General features: G+C 38.3%; 1 protein-coding gene across 1 annotated transcript in view; it reads left to right on the forward strand.

Annotated features, from left to right (window-relative positions):
* The window catches only part of LOC108749399 (C-Maf-inducing protein-like), a 38,340-nt gene extending 22,034 nt beyond the window's left edge, over window positions 1-16,306 (forward strand). The window contains exons 2-9 of the mRNA XM_018488070.1: window positions 6,605-6,790; window positions 8,646-9,068; window positions 9,547-9,695; window positions 9,783-9,872; window positions 9,991-10,243; window positions 11,796-12,053; window positions 12,903-13,203; window positions 13,840-16,306. Coding sequence (XP_018343572.1) covers window positions 6,605-6,790; window positions 8,646-9,068; window positions 9,547-9,695; window positions 9,783-9,872; window positions 9,991-10,243; window positions 11,796-12,053; window positions 12,903-13,203; window positions 13,840-13,964 — 1,785 coding nt within the window. The 3' untranslated portion in view covers window positions 13,965-16,306. The remainder of the gene's footprint in view (window positions 1-6,604; window positions 6,791-8,645; window positions 9,069-9,546; window positions 9,696-9,782; window positions 9,873-9,990; window positions 10,244-11,795; window positions 12,054-12,902; window positions 13,204-13,839) is intronic.
* The last annotated feature ends 652 nt before the right edge of the window (window positions 16,307-16,958 follow it).

Raw genomic sequence — 16,958 nt, forward strand, 5'->3', positions numbered from 1 at the left:
GGAGAAAAGTGTTCGTGTGTTACCAATCTCCCGAGGATATTTCGAATCACAATCTGCTATCGTTCGCCAACAATCGATTCATTTCGTTTCGTTTATCTTGTATTGTTTTCGTCGGTGCGATTGGGGCAGTGGCGATGCTTTTACGGGCGCGGATATTTTTAGATCCGCGTCGATGGGTTACGGCCGGTTCTCTTCTCCGCAACAACTCTCGACTGATTTATTCGATGGACCAAGAGGTATTTTATAAACGAAACCTTTTTGTTTAGCGTAAGGTAAATGTACCAGTTAATGGATATGATTCAATTATCGGACGAGAAATGATAAAATTTTAAATATTGATATTGGCTCTAAATAAATTTTTTTTCTTATTAAATTTAATTTTTATAAACAACGAATTAATTTTAAGTATATATATTTCATTAAAAGCTTAGTATTTTAAATGTTTCTTATTTCGTCCAATAATCGGATCATGTTCACTAACTGTCCACAAACTTAGATGTTTATCTTATTTTGCACAAGTTAATATTTTAAAAACTAATGGAACATAGAATAGAAAGAGAGAATAGAGAAAATTGTTTCCCTCAAGTTGCCGCAAGAGTTTTAAAATCTCTCTTCGTGGAAGAAAATTCTGGATATGCGCTCGAATTACTTTTCGGAGCAAGAACTTTGTACATATTTTATTTGAGTATAAGATTCACAAAGTAACGTGCAAAAGGCACTTGCATTCGCGTCGGATTCATGTTTCCGTTAGAGATTAGACGTCACCATGCATGTACGATATGACACAGTCACGTGTGCGTCTCGCGATTTCGACAGAACGCAAAGAATATGTTAAACGGCGTGAACCGATAAATTTGCGACAATACTGAGGCGGATGGCGTTTCGTTTTTGTACTATAAACCAGTTATTTGCCAAATGCACGACTCCCGATTCGAAATTAAAGACGTCATCTCGGATCAACGACCTCGGAAATTATGGACGTCAGAAATAATCAACGAACGAAAATACCGATCGTGCCTGCTTAATTCCGTTATATTAATAGAAGGAGAAGGAGAGAATATAGCTTTATATATATGAGCTCGCTTATTATTGACATGAAAAACGGAATTATCTTTTTATGAATTAATTCGACGTAAGGAGGATTAATAATTATCCAGCGTTATCACGTTATGCGATATCGTAAAACGATGTATCTTTTTAAAAATCGTCGAAATGGAAGGTGAAATAAAATTTTTCCGTTTTTATTGCCAAGAATGCAATTAAAAATTTTAATTATCGAGAAATGACAATATCGAGATTACGATATTCATTTTACGCATCGCATTCCGTTATCAGTACCGATGTCTTCTTCGACATTTGCGGGCGCAAAACCACGTAACGTTGCATAACGTTTATAATCGATAAGTGACGAGGAGCCATAGAGATGTGACACGATACCGTGCGGGTCGCGACGTGCCTCGTATGTTACGTGACAAATTGGCCACGTGCGATTTTGTGGCACGTGCCCGCGATGTCTCTGCCTTCCTTTATGTAATTGGATCGCTTGCCGCGATACTAAATCGAGAGAATTTCTACTACAGAAATGCATTCACGGACTTGTGCAGACAATGACATAAAGTGAGCGAAGAGAGATTTCGTGTCGCAATATTATATTGTGCTTTCGTTATATTCCACGGAGAGAGAGAGAGAGAGAGAGAGAGAGAGAGAGAGAGAGAGAGAGAATGAGAGAGAGAGAGAGAGAGAGAGAGGAGAGAGGGGCGGGAGAGGGGTGAGAGAGAGAGACGAGCTCGAACGTCATTCCTCCCGACATTTTTTTCTTTTGGCTCCGTTGCTTTGTGCAAGCTTGTGAATAAAAATTGTAATAACGGGAAGATTTCAATAACATGCACAATATAATGAAAAGAAGATATCAATTCTCCGAATAATACGGAGCCAAAGGTTTCCTTGTTGATCAATACCGGATTCAGACCCGACACTGTGACATTTTTACTGCCGTCGAATCGAGAATTTTTGGTGGAATTTACACGGTCTTCCAACCACCGTTGCTTTACAAATTCTCCACGATGCATATTCAAGCTGACGTTTTACTTTTCATTGCGACGAACCAGGGTTGGAATGTTCACAATGATCGCTTGTGCGCGATGCTTTTGAAAATATTACAATTCCAACAAATAAAAGTCCCAAATATACTTATACGATATTACTACTATAATTCTGTTAGGATTACGATTCAAGATTGAAAATTAAATTCGATGTGCAGTTTGTAGAATTGGATGAGTATATAAATTCACACCGAATTATTTAAGCACAAAAACTCCAGCTTGATTATATAGGGCTTTTATTTTCTATTTTTGTTGTGTTTTACTTTACAGTTTTTTTTTTTTAAATACCTCGTTTAATATTCCACATATTAATTCCATTCATTGTAAGTGGCAAAAGAGATGCTGCTCCCCTTTTCCATGCAGTCGCAATCACGCGATCATTCTTCGCACGGATCGCTAATCCGCAATTGCAGAATCGCGATGCATCGGAAGCGGCGCGAATCGCGAATTTGTGATACGAATTGCCGGTGTCTCGTGGCATTTAAACAATCGCAATTTGGTACCACGCAATTGCGAATCCAACAACGTCATCTTGGCCTATGTACATTAATGAGTGGGTCGTCGTGCTTACGTTCCGTACGACAGTAATTGCAGTGAATTATGCAATTGCATGTCGCATAGGCGTGGAAAGATATCGCCAATAAAAAAGGTGAATCGAGAGTCGAAAACAAAACGAACGTGGTTCTAACATTCGCAGGTATCTAATGATGGGTCGGCGAGGAATTTACGTTTCAATTATTAGCAGGTGAGGCTGCAGGGTTTTCATGCTTTATATTTAAGGATGTTTTGTACATATTTTTCAAAATGATAATAAAATTATGAAAAAATTACAGATTATTCTAAATTACGTTTAAAAATAATACGACAAACTTGGTAATCTGGATCATAAGTTATTTTAATAAATAGTAGCATTTTTTTAAAATCTGTACTTTAATAAAAATATATGGAAATATACTATAAAATAAATAATAAAAATCTCAATTTTTTAATATAAATACATTGTGTATTCGAGATTTACGTAGAGTTATACACTGCGATGTATGAACTAGTTGTTTAGTAAAAAAAAAATAAAAACTATTTATTTGTTTTAACCAGTGAATTGCATAAAACTTTGCTATAAATTATTTTCAATATAAGTATTACTTATAAAAGAAACTACAAAAACGTGTTATTAAACCAAAATATAATCTTATTTACACAGCTTTCATATGTATATAGTTTATTTGGAGTTTTTATAAATATTAAACATACTTCCAAATTTAATTTTCTTTGCAGGAATCGTACGTCTAATTAGTCTAATACATTAAATTCCACGTATAATTTATTTGTCAATTTGATAGTTCTGCGAAGAGAGAACATGCATAAGAGACATAAGCCGCGCACGTATCGTTCACACTTGTTCATCATTTTACACGTTGACGTTCGACATCCTTGATAGCAGTGCGTGTATGCATCGTAAGATAATTATCTATCGTTTTAATTACAAGAAGCACGTATACGAACGTGGCGCTTCTACTACTATGACTAAGCGTTCCTGCGCGTGAAACGTGCGATTTGGACACGTGGGCGCTGAGAGAAGATTGCGGGAGGGCTACGGGAATAATAGCCGCACCTATGCATCAGGTTGTTATTACGAGTGCACGAAATTTATCTATTCTCGGAGTTAAGTAATAGGCGCAGTCGTTTCGTTATCGTTTACGTCACGCATGAATATGCATGGTGCATGCATATGCATGGCAGTCTCCGTAGCACAGATGCATAAAAAGAGCGCGAAGCCGTTTACAAAAGATGACCTTGGAATCGAAAGATACGACAAAAAAAAAAAGTTGCATATTATTCACGTCGTGCGCCCTTTGTAACGGACCGCTTTTTTTTTTTTTTTTTTTTTTTTTTTTTAGCGCGTCGCACATATAAATGCCACTATTCTCGCCGTAAGCAACGAAATTTATTTAATCACTTATATGCATAAAATTTTAATAAACTCAAGTTGGACTAAATGGACGGATCTTTATTTATGAAATACAGCTATTAGTCGCACTCAAATGAATTTTATTTAGCCATTTAATTCAGCCATTTGAGACAATACGCACAACTATGTCCGATTTGACTCAGCTCGTCGGGTAAAGATAGTAAATCGTTCTTCTAATCCGTATAAACGCAAGAAACGAGAAGACTCCGATTCCTCGCCGTACAGCGTATTTCTTTTTCTCCCTGTATTTCAGAGAACATTTATCTGTATTTATCAGTACACGGCATTGGGAGAATCGCATCGTGTACTTTCCCACAATGATTTATTGGCTCCACTTCTACCTCGCTCACGTTCCCTTCTTTCCCTCTTAGTTGCATTTTTTTCCCCTCGGATTGGGTTTCAAGGAGTTAAAACGCACAAAGTAACACGTATCCTCGGTCGAGCAGAAACGAGACCGGCCGTGTGTTTCCGTAAGAATATTGCGCGAATTCCGGCGCGATCGGCACGGGTACGCTCACTTTTGGCCGCGTTTAGCGATGGGGATGCGGTGCCCCAGATTCGGCCGAGTCTGCTCCAACAGTCGTTCAACCCTCGGCCTAGATTCGCGGCACCCCGCGCTGACGTCATTCACTATTCCACACGCAGGTGCTCGTGTCTCCCATGTGATAGTCGCCGATATTACGTTTACACGCGGACACGTAAACCCACGGTATTCACACGGACACACGTATACGTGCACGAGATACCGCGTCATCCCCCCCGTTGCAGTCTCAGAACTCGAGACACCGTCGAAGTGATGCGCGAACCAGGGCGCATTGTCCTCGTCAGGCTGTATTATGCAACTTCTCCCTTGATTCACCGTCCCTTTCTCATCCCCCCCCCTCTCTCTCTTTCTCTCTCTCTCTCTCTCTCTCTCGCATCTTTGCCAAGTTGGCTTTTTTGTTGCCAGATTCGCTGATATCGTTTTATATTCATGCATCTCATTATGACAAGTACGATTGCATCATTTCTAAATACCGGACTGCTCTCCCCGGAAACTACCTCTGGAAAACTACCTCTAAAGTTAATGTTAAGCTACTGCAAGAATCAATCAATTGTGTTGGCCAAATCAAGTTAAAAATAAAATTGCAATTTTTATAAATTAAAATAGTGACTCTCTATAATATATTGGTTTCAATAGATTTTTAATTATTTAGAATGAAACTGGATATCTATCATGTAACATGTCGGAATGAATTTCGATTGGAATTATTCCATTTTCCCTAGAAAACACGATAGAAATCTAGGGAATAATTGAATAATTCCTATTGGAATCCATTCCGACTTGTTCCATGATAGGTGCCCTGTTTTTTCGTTTTTTTTTTTTTTTTTTAATATTTTATATTAAGGATGCGTTCCGAGTTACGCATGAAACGCATGATCGTTTTATCATTCTTTATTAATTGGTAAACAACAAGGACAAATGATGCATCATGCGCTTCATACGTAACTCGGAACGCATCCAATAAAGAAACGACACTTTTTACTAGAAGAAAACAAATGAGTCTTACTGTTTTTCCCTAAATAAATTATAAATTATTCGAGCTATTTATAGTATTCGAACTATTTATATATTATAATAGGCAATTTATGTGTAATTTTAAGATTACTATAAAGAAATTGATGTGGCATTTTTCTGTTTGATTAACGATATCGATGTAATGAATTTTACAGAATAATGCAGGTACTAAGAATGAGACATCTTATTATGCCTAATGTATAAATAGATATAATCAATGAATGACGTTCATTTATCGGATTTATACGTCTCTCTCTCTCTCTCTCTCTCTCTCTCTCTCTCTCTCTCTCTTTCTCTCTCAAACGACAATAATAATACATGATTACGCCTGACATAAATCGGAAAATTATGATCGATGTACAAATAACAGGTTCCTTTTGATTGTATTTTCCATAATGAAACGTGAAACGCTATCTTGATTTATGACAAATGCTATACATTATGCTCTTATTACAATTTCTTTTTCCTCTTTTTTTTTCGTGGAATATGATTATTACGTCTTTTTTTTTTGCCAGTTGCGAAATGACGTCTTTCGGGATAATAAATACAAAATAATTCCAACTTAGTTATAAAAAATTAATGACACGTTATTTTTACTCAGCGACTTAATTATGTATAATAAGCGAAATCATTAACGGACCGATTACCATACGTAATTAATTTTATTATTGTTTTTGTTAGTTTAATACATCGACATTTTAATATAACTATATCTTCATATACATATATCTATATATAAAACATTTTGATATATGGAAATCGAGTTATTTCTACATATTACGATTTTACGTTACGCTCATTCAGTACTTTGCATAATTAAATTATTTTCAATGATAACGAGCTCGAAATAGCCTGTAACACTTTTAATCCAGTTATGCTCGTTAGTTATAATCATTTGATTATAACGCTTTCAAGAAAAGCCATTAAATTTTCTTCTTCCGTGAATTTTGAATTTCGTTTATTCCTTTTTTTTAGCTCACGGGTTTCCTTCAGCAACCTATCCCGTACAGCAGCATGTCGGAGGTCCGGAAATACGTTGTCGCCAGGTGGGATCCCGCATATAAGAACTGCCTCAGCATCGTCCTGCCTGACGGTTCGCTTCTTTTGCAAGCTAGCAACGCTTACACGAGGGACCAGTGGTATCACTCGATATTATGGAAGGTACGCTAAGAATTATTATTTATTATTGAAGAGAAATTATTATTTATTCATTTATAAGTGAGTGAAGAGGACCATATTCAATGAAGGGTCTTAGTACCTAATTTTAGGTTCCTTATAATATTTTTCTGTGAATTTTTACAATTTCCATTTCAAGCAAACTGCGCACCGTTTGCCATCATTATATATTATCTGTTATATAATAACTAATTATCATGACAGCTAATTATTATAATAATTAATTATTTTAATTAATTATTTTCATTAACGCAATTATTTTAAGCGTAAAAGTTTTGATGAATAAAATTTATAAAATTGACGTTTATAACGCAATTCGTTGGGATTTATTGGATTTAACGTTCATATTTTATCTGACAATCTTACGAGATTTATCATTGTTTGTTTACCATGTAAATAGCGATAATGATTGATGGACTTTTTATCCATTTAACTTACAACTTTTTAGCTAACGGTAACATTGATGTGTACACTCATCTTTCTCGACCGTTGGGATTTTCCGAGCAAAGAATGATTATTGTTCTCGTGAATACGAATGTTGATATAAAATATTTTTTTTAATATTGACCTTTCGATGCCTTACATAGATCGGCAGAGAATGGCAAACATAGGCGTTATTAACGCTATGTGAGGTTGAAGCAGGAGGAAGTGATAACAGCGCAAAAGGCGAACGTTCTCGATCGTCCTCGATCGGATCAAATCTCCCGGATACGTCAGTGTTTTATGGAGGTTGCCGCGAGCGGTTTAATATCCGGTCGGGAAATTAATCAGTGGCCTCTCGTCGTGGCCGCGCGACGAGTAAATCGCAGCGATCGAACTAACCATAACGATTGAATTTTATGGTTTACGGCGTTATATTTCTGATGAAAATATCGTCCGTACGTTGACGACCTGAATGTCGATGACTTCTACCTATTTGTTTCAGTTCCATTTCCACCTTTATATATGGATGATGCGTTTTGACATTTAATTTTTAGCAAAGAGAATTATTTTTAAGTTAGCAGCTAATAATTTTTATTTCTCTCGTTGATATTAAATGTATTACAACGATGATATTAGGCTCGAAAAAATTCAGATCTTTTAAGTCTTCTTTACTTTGTTATATATTCCCGGTTGCTACCTTTTAATTAGTTTTTCAGTGTAGATCGACGGTTTTTCTTTCGGAGATTCTGCTACTCTGGCAAAATCGATAACCACTATCAGAATCATTACTTTCTCTCTAGTTTTTCTGTGGTTTTTAAAAAAAAGTCGACAAGATTGAATCGTTAGCTAAAGATTTTTTTCTGTTAGCCGGAGAGTCGAAGAGAGAAATTTTTTTCTGTTGGCCGGAGAGTCGGAGAGAGAGAAAGATTCTGCATCCAGAGAAAATTTATTTGATTTCAAGAAATTTTCTTTGCTATACGGTTAAAGAAAAAATTTCTTTGATTTATGAAGAAATTTTTTTTATTTAAACATTATTTTTTTAAATCAAATAAAATTTATTTGATTTAAAGAAATTATGTTCAAATCCAAGAAATCATGATTTAAACACTATTCCATGGATTTAAACATAATTTCTTTAAATCAAATAAATTTTATTTAAATCGAAGAAATTTTTTCTTTAACCGTGTAGCAAAGGAAGTTTCTTTAAATCGAAGCAACACCCTTTTCTCTGGGTGCGGCTGAAAATTGGAAAGGTAGCAATCGTGTTATACACCCTTATACGCTATTTTTTGATTATACAGTCATCATCTCGTGTCTAAGGATCTTTTTCTTTTTGAATTCTTAATGGTAGACCTCGCATCGATTAAACTCGAATTCGAATTCGCGAATGATCCGGAGCTGATTCATCTTCCCGCAGAAAAGTATCTTCAAATATCAACATCTCGTCTCGACGAGCTCTCGGGAAGAGGTGACATTGCGCGAATTGCGCACCATGGTGGACTTTGCCCTGTGGACACCGCTCCAGGACGAGAGAGTGGCAGGCGCCCCGCTGGAGGCGGTCGCTAAATTGTTGGACGAGCCCAGCATGGAGCCTGACTTGGATGGGAAAACAGAGGAGGCTGTTCACGATCGCAGGAGCTGGGCGGAGGCCGTTCTCGCCGTGGTGGCTCCGCTTTTGGAAAAAGCGGCACCGCCGGCGGCGCTTGCGAGGGTACTCGCCAAACTGGCGCAACAACATCCGCGATCGCAACTGGTCCCGATGCTCAGTCCGGCGATCACGAGATGTCTGAAGCATACCGTTGACTTTGGCAAGTCGCCGGACATGAGAAAGCTGTTACAGGTAAGGCGTCTGACAAGTCTCACGTTACTTTGTTTGATTATAACATAGCGGGTGGCGGGATCGTGGAAGATCATTTGTTTCCTTTTTATAAGAATTATAGTCTTTCAATCTTTTAGAGTGAAAATTGAGCCTTAAAAAAAATTAAAAAGAAATTTTACTCCGAAGAGTAAAATTTCTTTTTAATTCTTTTTAAGGCTCAATTTTCACTTAAAAAAAAAAAAAAACGGAAAAACGAGACTTTGCTACTCTGTCGATTCTAATTAAGTTAGGTGACTTGTAACTTGGGATAAGTGATACATGAATGTGTACTTTCTAAATTCTTGGAATAGAATCTCATTCTAAAGAATGGAAACTGAACCAGTCTTGGAAAAGGTTGGCTCAATTTTCAGTCTTTTAGGAGTGACGTTTCGCTCTTCAGAGTGAGATGTACTCTAAAAGTTTTAGAGACTAGTTACGATGTTGCATTACGAACGTGTAGGTGTTCGTCGCCGCTTTGTACGAGAACAATGACGGCGAGCAGGCGATCAGGGATTACATCTCGTCGGTTCATGGACCGGGTAGCGATTGTCCACACCCGAGAGTGCTTCCCAATCTCATGTCCATCTGCGTCGCGGCCATATTCCACAGGCAAGTTTTGCCCGAGTTGTAATGGAATTGGATATTCGTATCGCAAGTCTGACGAGATTCTCAACGACGTTGATTTCGATTTCTCAGGTTCGAAGTGTCGGGTCGCGCGTCATCGAATGAGGACAAGCCACCGTCGTTGCCGCCATTGCACTGTTATTTGCTCGTCTTGAATATCGCGTAAGTGTTGCGCTCATTGGCAAACAAAGCCTGACATGCTTCTCCGCATCCTTTCTGCTCTGCGCTTGAAACTTTCGAGTATAAACGCGTCTCACGTATCGAGGAAACGACGTTGTAGGTCGGAATACGCTGACTGGCGTTCGGGACTTGGGGCGCTGCTGCAACCCGTCCCATTCCCAGAAGAGGCTTTGGCCGTGAGAGAAGTTCAGGAGTCCGTACTGATGTGCGTAATGCAACGACTGGCGAAAGACCCGAGATGCACAGTGCATCGCGTCTTGCTGCCCGTCAGGGAACCGCGTCCAGGCTGGATTCACATCGCTGCACCATCCAGCCCGGCTTGTCCAGATCGTGGGGAATTATTCGGCGAGATGGTAAAATTTTATCAAGTTTCATTCCTTTTTTTTTTTTATGTATAAAGACTGTAGTCAATATTTGTAGACTGTTATTTTAAGTATTATCTTAAAATGCTAATACAACTCTGTGATTGGCTTATCTTATAAGACTTGGCTCATAAGACTGTTTTTAAAATCTTAAATATAAAAGCAGATTATGAATATCAGTTTACGTAATGTGTTTCTTTTGCATAATTACGTTTTGTTCATAATTTTAGTGTAGAGTTTGTGCTAGATTTTACCTAGCATTTTAAAATACCGTTTTCTTAGTTTGTAAAAATTTTATTAATTAAATATGAGAAACCTTACATTGAAGAAAATGATGTATCAACAGCATTATTTTAATTAAGAACAATCTTCGTGATTTATATATGTATATATAAAATAAAAATATTATGAAACAAATAAAATTTTATTAAAACAAAATCATGACGTATTTGTTTCATTAATAGTATTCTTGTGAATTAACAAAATTATTTTCAGTTAAAATAATGTTGTTTATATAACATCATGTTTTCTCAGTATAAGAACGACATAAACACTATTTATCAGACGGACGGAGAGTAATGTTTACCTAACTCATTCATGATAATAATTAAAGAATCACATTTTTTTAGTTGTGTCACTTTGAAGTAAGAGAACGATGATGTTTGCAGGATTTATAAGGGACGTTTCACACATACAGAAAGTTTCTTTGATGTTAAATTTTTAATTAGGCCCTCGCGAAGATTAAAATATTTGAAGCAAAAATTTACAGTGTTTATACCATATATCTTTCCTTCTTTAATCTTTGTCTAAATTGTTTCTACTGCCTTCTATTCAAGTCGTACGTGGCGAGAGATATAAATATCTAACGGCGAAATAGAGAGAATACGTGCGGATGGATACGCAATTAACGCGCTTATCGGCGCAACGGTATCAAATTTATTCGCACGTGAAATGATTGTGGTGTATTCAGTAGCGTAATCTCGCGAACCAAGCGTTGCGAATTGCGTCTTTCTGGCTTCCGTGCGATAACACACACCGTAGTAAGATCTGTTTAGTTCAGAAACGATTCATCCCCTGAGAGGTCGAGGTGTGGCAGTGACGATTACTCGACGCGCTATTCGATTGGAAAACCAGCTAAATATTCATGAATCGCTCTTTTCAGATAGACGGGCGTCAAGAATGGACCCGTATAGACAGCATCAATTCTAATTCTCTCGGAAATAACCACGGAATCGAACCGTCACGGAATCGCGCGGAATTAATGAATTTCGGTTGATCGCGGAATGGCAAACGGAACGAGAGGATGTCCGATGACTTTTGCATTCTAAATTCCGTTCTCAATTACAGTAGAGATTATATATCCACCGTCGATTCCGTCATCGAGGAATTTTAACGAGCGAATAGAGAATCCGCGATACGTTGCCCATTTTAACTTAAATTATAATAAATTAAGCAAATGCGGGGAAACTTTCCCCATCATTTAGAATGCACGTTACACGAAATATTCACTGCGACTGGCGTTATAATGGCGTGTTCTCCACAGCTGACGACTCTGCTGGCGTGCTGCTGTCGGCGGAAGAGATTCATCGCATCCCTGCTGAAGCAAGCGGGCGATGATTGCATTTTGCTGGCGGTGCGAGGCTGCGACGCCGCGCAGGAAGCGCTCTGCTTGATGCTCGAGTGGCGCTTACTGCCGAACGAGGAGGCGAGACTTCAAATAGTTAACGCGCTCGAGTCTACGGAATCCGGAAAGGAGCGGTACGCCGCTCTCTGCCAGAGACAGAAGAATCTCCAGGAGTTGGTAAGCGAATTCGCGAATCGTTTCGATGCGAAGAGCCACCCCTTGGCGCTTTGATTCTTTCTTTCGTTTATATTATATATTAACGTCAGTGATAAATCGCTGATAAATTCTGGTGGATCCTAAAGCGATTCTATATATCGCACGATATATGCACGACATAAATTTAAACAAACGAGGCACGTAAATATTTTCCTCCTTTATTGGATTATATATAATGCATGAATGATCGAACGTTTCGATTATCTTTCGAGTCCTTCTCAGTAATTAAATACAAAGAGCTAAAATTCATCCTTGGTCCATTAGGATTGAGTCACAAAACAGGTTGCCAAATCCTGTGGTGGTGTTAATCTAACTAATTCCAGACTAAAAACACGTATAAAGAAGGTATAGATACAATTTCTTAAATTGAAGCAATTCTTGAATTTTGCAAAATAATTTAATGCACAAGAACATATTTACAAATCACACGTTCGCAGTTAAACGTCCGTACTGTTGGATATAAAAAGAGCAATGATAATCTAATTCCTTGAGTTAAATAACATTTTGTTATTTTTAACTTCCATATGTGTTAAAATGTAAATTAATTCACTTGTGATTAGTTTCAAAGTAAACATCGCTTATATTAACATACGCCTTTAGTAAATTAAATTAGAGTCAAATTTAATACATTTTCTTGAATTAAATTGTTCAACCCCATTGTTTTAGTCAAATTAACGACATATTGTGTAGGAGCAGTGGTGGCCTATAGAAATGATTAAAAACTCCCAATTGAGTGCAATTTAATATTATGAATTTAACATTTATGAATTTAACAATGTTGAATAACATTTTCTATCTTGATTTTACTAGCAACAAAAGGGCGGGCCCCGGAAATTAACGCTCCCAGTTCGAGCGACCGACGCCGACGTTGCCCTTCTGTTAGGCGGTCGTGCTCTCGGTAATCTCGAATGCCTCAGTTTGGCCTTCACCTCTGTGACGTCCGCGTGCGCGGAACAATTGATAAAGTTACCGGCGCTGAGATATTTGAACCTGTGGGCTACACAATTCGGCGACGCCGGCCTACAGATGATTAGCGAGCATCTGCAGAAGCTGCAGGTGCTGAACCTCTGCGAGACGCCAGTGTCCGACAAAGGCATCTCCACGTTGGCCTGTAAGTATCCTAATTCTCAAAACTTCAAGTTCAGATAATAATTTGCCTTTTTTATTAAAAATTATAATCTTCAAGTGTAGAATATGAAATTTTAATTGTTCAATTTCCATTATGTGTTGTTGTTGTGTGTGTGTGTGTGTGTGTGTGTGTGTGTTGTGTTGTGTCAATATATCTTAAAAAACGCGTAAAAATTTATAGAAAATCATCAAGAATGGCCGTATTGCGTGCGAGTTAAAAATGAAAAATACATTTAACTCTCCGCCAACAGCATGAATTTTAACTCTTCCATAGATATTCGAGAAATGGAGCAAATATTTTATTGTGTTGTATAAAAATCGAATTATATAAAATTCTAAAAAAAATTCTGGTATATTTGTTGAAGCTTTAACAATGAGTTTTTACTATCATAGAAATCGGATTACATTTTTTTTACTTATTTTTTACAGATTTAATTTTATCTACTAAAATTTACAGTTCAAAAGATCGAATTTTGTTAAGACATCAGGTGGATCAAACACATTTAATGTTATAATAAATTCAAATTAATTTTTATTTTCAAATTTTGGCTTGATGTAACGGAGATAGTATAAATTTCGGTCTATCGCTCGAAGAAAGTGTTTTACCGCTTTGTTGCAGCATTAACCAGCCTAAGGAAATTGAATCTTAATAGTACGAAGCTGTCGGCTCAGACATTTGAGTCGTTGAAGAAGCGACTACCGGCCCTGCAGGAATTCGACGTTCGATACACGGAGGCCTGGTGACCCTGGTTTGAAGTCACGACATCCAGCACTTCGCCCAACGGCGGTAGTGTTCGTCGTGACTTGAGAACGAAGAAGCAACGCTGAGATGTTTGGTCGTCCCGAAGAAAATTCAACAGACGTCACGAGGTGACATCCGTATTCTCGGTGTAACCAATTCAAGTAAATATCGAGCATTGGGCGCTATAAATTCGTTTGTTTTGCTTCGATTTTGCTAGTACGAGACGCTCGCTATCAGCGTGATCGTTGAAAACTATGAACCTTTGTCAGTGAAGCTTTTCAGAGGAAAGGAAACAAAGTCTTCTACACTGTGCAGGATCAGTGAAGAGGCTTTTACCGTAATTTTAAGTATAATATCTTACGTATCTCGCTTCTTCTACTTTAATCGGTCGATGATTTATTCTTTCCAGAGGACGATAAGTATGCGCGATGGATCAACGGTTTCAATATTTCCGTGTGTCCATTAAACGTATTTTCCCATGTCAACTGTATTTATTTACACGAGATATTAGATCAAGATTCTCTTCCGAAACTCGTGTCAGCTAGACGGCTTGATTCCCGCGGCGAACATTACTTTTAAAGTGTTCCTTCCGCATTCGTCGTCGAAATGGGAAACTGCACTTTTCAGGAAACATTCCAGAATCGCGAATTCAGACGTCACTTTCCAGGAAAGACGTGCATTCGTTTGAATAAATAAATATCGGCAAGCGCGACGAGCCGTCTCTCGGACATTTGCATAGAATCCATTCGATATACGGCAAGGTGGCACATGTAACGATCGCGTCGAAGAGTCGCGATCGTTAAAGCCGGAAGACGCGAGTCATTTGCCCGGAAAGCTGCCCATCTGGGGATGACGGAAAGGAGGATTTGCATAAACGCGATGTACCGTGCAGCCTCAATATAACGCGCCTCAATGATGATGAAAAAAAAAAACAATCGTTGACGATCGCGTGATTTGATCGTTGACGGTTTTTTACGCGGTTGCGAAGATCGGTTTCGTCGAGCGTCAATAATTTTTGTTAATAATAACTCTATCGCGACTCTTTCCTCCGTCTATTTTTGAGAAAAAGCGATTTCGTTTTTATGCTGTTAGAAGCACAATGCAATCTTCCTCTTTTCATCCAGACATAATTCCTTGTATCTTTTACATATGCCTGTGTATCATTTCTTAACGATATTGCTTTTTATCATTCGCGCCGATAAAGTTGAAAGTCGTTTCGATCCGCCGCGTCACGAGAAGACACTTTGCTAATAGAAGCGCGACGTCAGTGAAAAGAAATAAAATATTTCCGGCGAGAGAATAGCTTCGCGTAGAACGGAGACTCGTTCTCTGCCTGTAACTTGGCTTCTCATGCAGAAAAATTGTCGGACGCTTTGCCAAATCATCATTGAATAGATGATGTTGATTACAAGAGTCTTGGCTAACCGGCGAAGATTGGTGATGATGACTATGATTGCGACGATCTCTCCGTGATCTCCGACGCGAAACAAAGACTGTCCCCAATCGTGTGTCAGCGTATTGCTGGACTGCAGCCGCCAATCGATCCCTCTGCGCGAAGTGTCCTTTTCCGTCGGGGGACACTACCGACTTATCCTTTTTTTTTTTTTTTTTTTCTTCAAGGCGTGCCCAACTGCCTTAATCAGCGAGTTCTGAGCGACCACTGCCACAACGCGTTGCGTCAGCGAGCGTGACTTTACTCTAGCAAAATGAAGGAACGAAGCTTCGGAGCGTCCCGTGTTCCGTCGCGAAGTCGGGAAGCCTCGCGTTCCACGCTTAAGATCGGAGCACAGATCTCTGCAAAACGCATAATGCATTAAGCATGAGAGAATAAATCAATCAGAATATTTACAGTCTATGAAATGGAAGATTGATTGATTCTCATACGTTTTATGCGTCACGCAAAGATCTGTGCCGAAGGTCTTCAGACGAAGCTTCGAGAGCCGCGAGTGACTCGCAAACATGCATTTCGTTCCCTAGTGTAAATAGATAGGTAGACTGTTAAGGATCGTCTCCCTCTCCCGTTTCTTCTTCGATTAATTAGATAGATTTTAATAATTTATTCTTTAGCTAGAATTTTCTCGTATTTATATATATTACGATAATGTTACATGTATATCGCACGATCCAACTCGTACTAGCGTGAACACGCGTTTAGGGGGATAGTCGAACCTCGAGTTTAGAGCGCCGGGGTAAGAGAGGAGAGAGAGAGGGGGAGGAGAGAGAGGGAGAGAGAGAGAGAGAGAGAGAGAGAGGAGGAGGAAGAGAGAAAGGGCGCCTCTCGAAAAGTGGCAGGATTTGACCGTCACAAGAGTCGCGGCGACGACGATTGACGGTTTCGCAAAAAGAAAATCTCGTCTCGATTATTGTAAATGCCGCAAGGGAACAAGCATTGTAAGAAGACTGTTTACGTCAATTTCAATAAGGATCATTAACTTAGGGAACCACGAATTAATTACTCGAGTTAATTCCTCAGTGTCACACACGTCTGTGAGCGAAGCAAATAAAATTCGAATTTAATACCTCACAGCATCCGTTCTGTCACGCCTTCCATTGTCTCTCACGTCTAAGCGAGATTCGCGATTTTGCGCCGATACTTGGCTTCCGCGCGACTCGTTTCTCTTTTTAAGTTTTTATCTTTAAATCGTTTCCTCGTATGTAACTCTAGCCGTTGCCGTTGCATCGATGAAAATCTATAAAATATACTCTGTTAGACGTGTTACGAGAATGATTGAATGATTCAGCGTTAAATTATTAATAATCGTATCTTTCTTTGACATTTTCGTACGAATAAACTGTTTAATCGAAAACCATTGCCGTCTACATATGTTGCCTGTCATTTACAAACAATTCCGTGTCCTAATTGTCATTCCATTAATATTTATCAATTATCCTTCCACGGGTGAAATATCAAGAATATTGATGTTTTATTTAAATGTCAAATTAATATTTATGTGCGTAAATTAAAATGTACAATTTGCTATATTACTTCGATACTG

This window comes from Trachymyrmex septentrionalis, unplaced genomic scaffold, assembly GCF_001594115.1.
Source record: "Trachymyrmex septentrionalis isolate Tsep2-gDNA-1 unplaced genomic scaffold, Tsep1.0 scaffold29, whole genome shotgun sequence".
NCBI classification, from domain to species: domain Eukaryota; kingdom Metazoa; phylum Arthropoda; class Insecta; order Hymenoptera; family Formicidae; genus Trachymyrmex; species Trachymyrmex septentrionalis.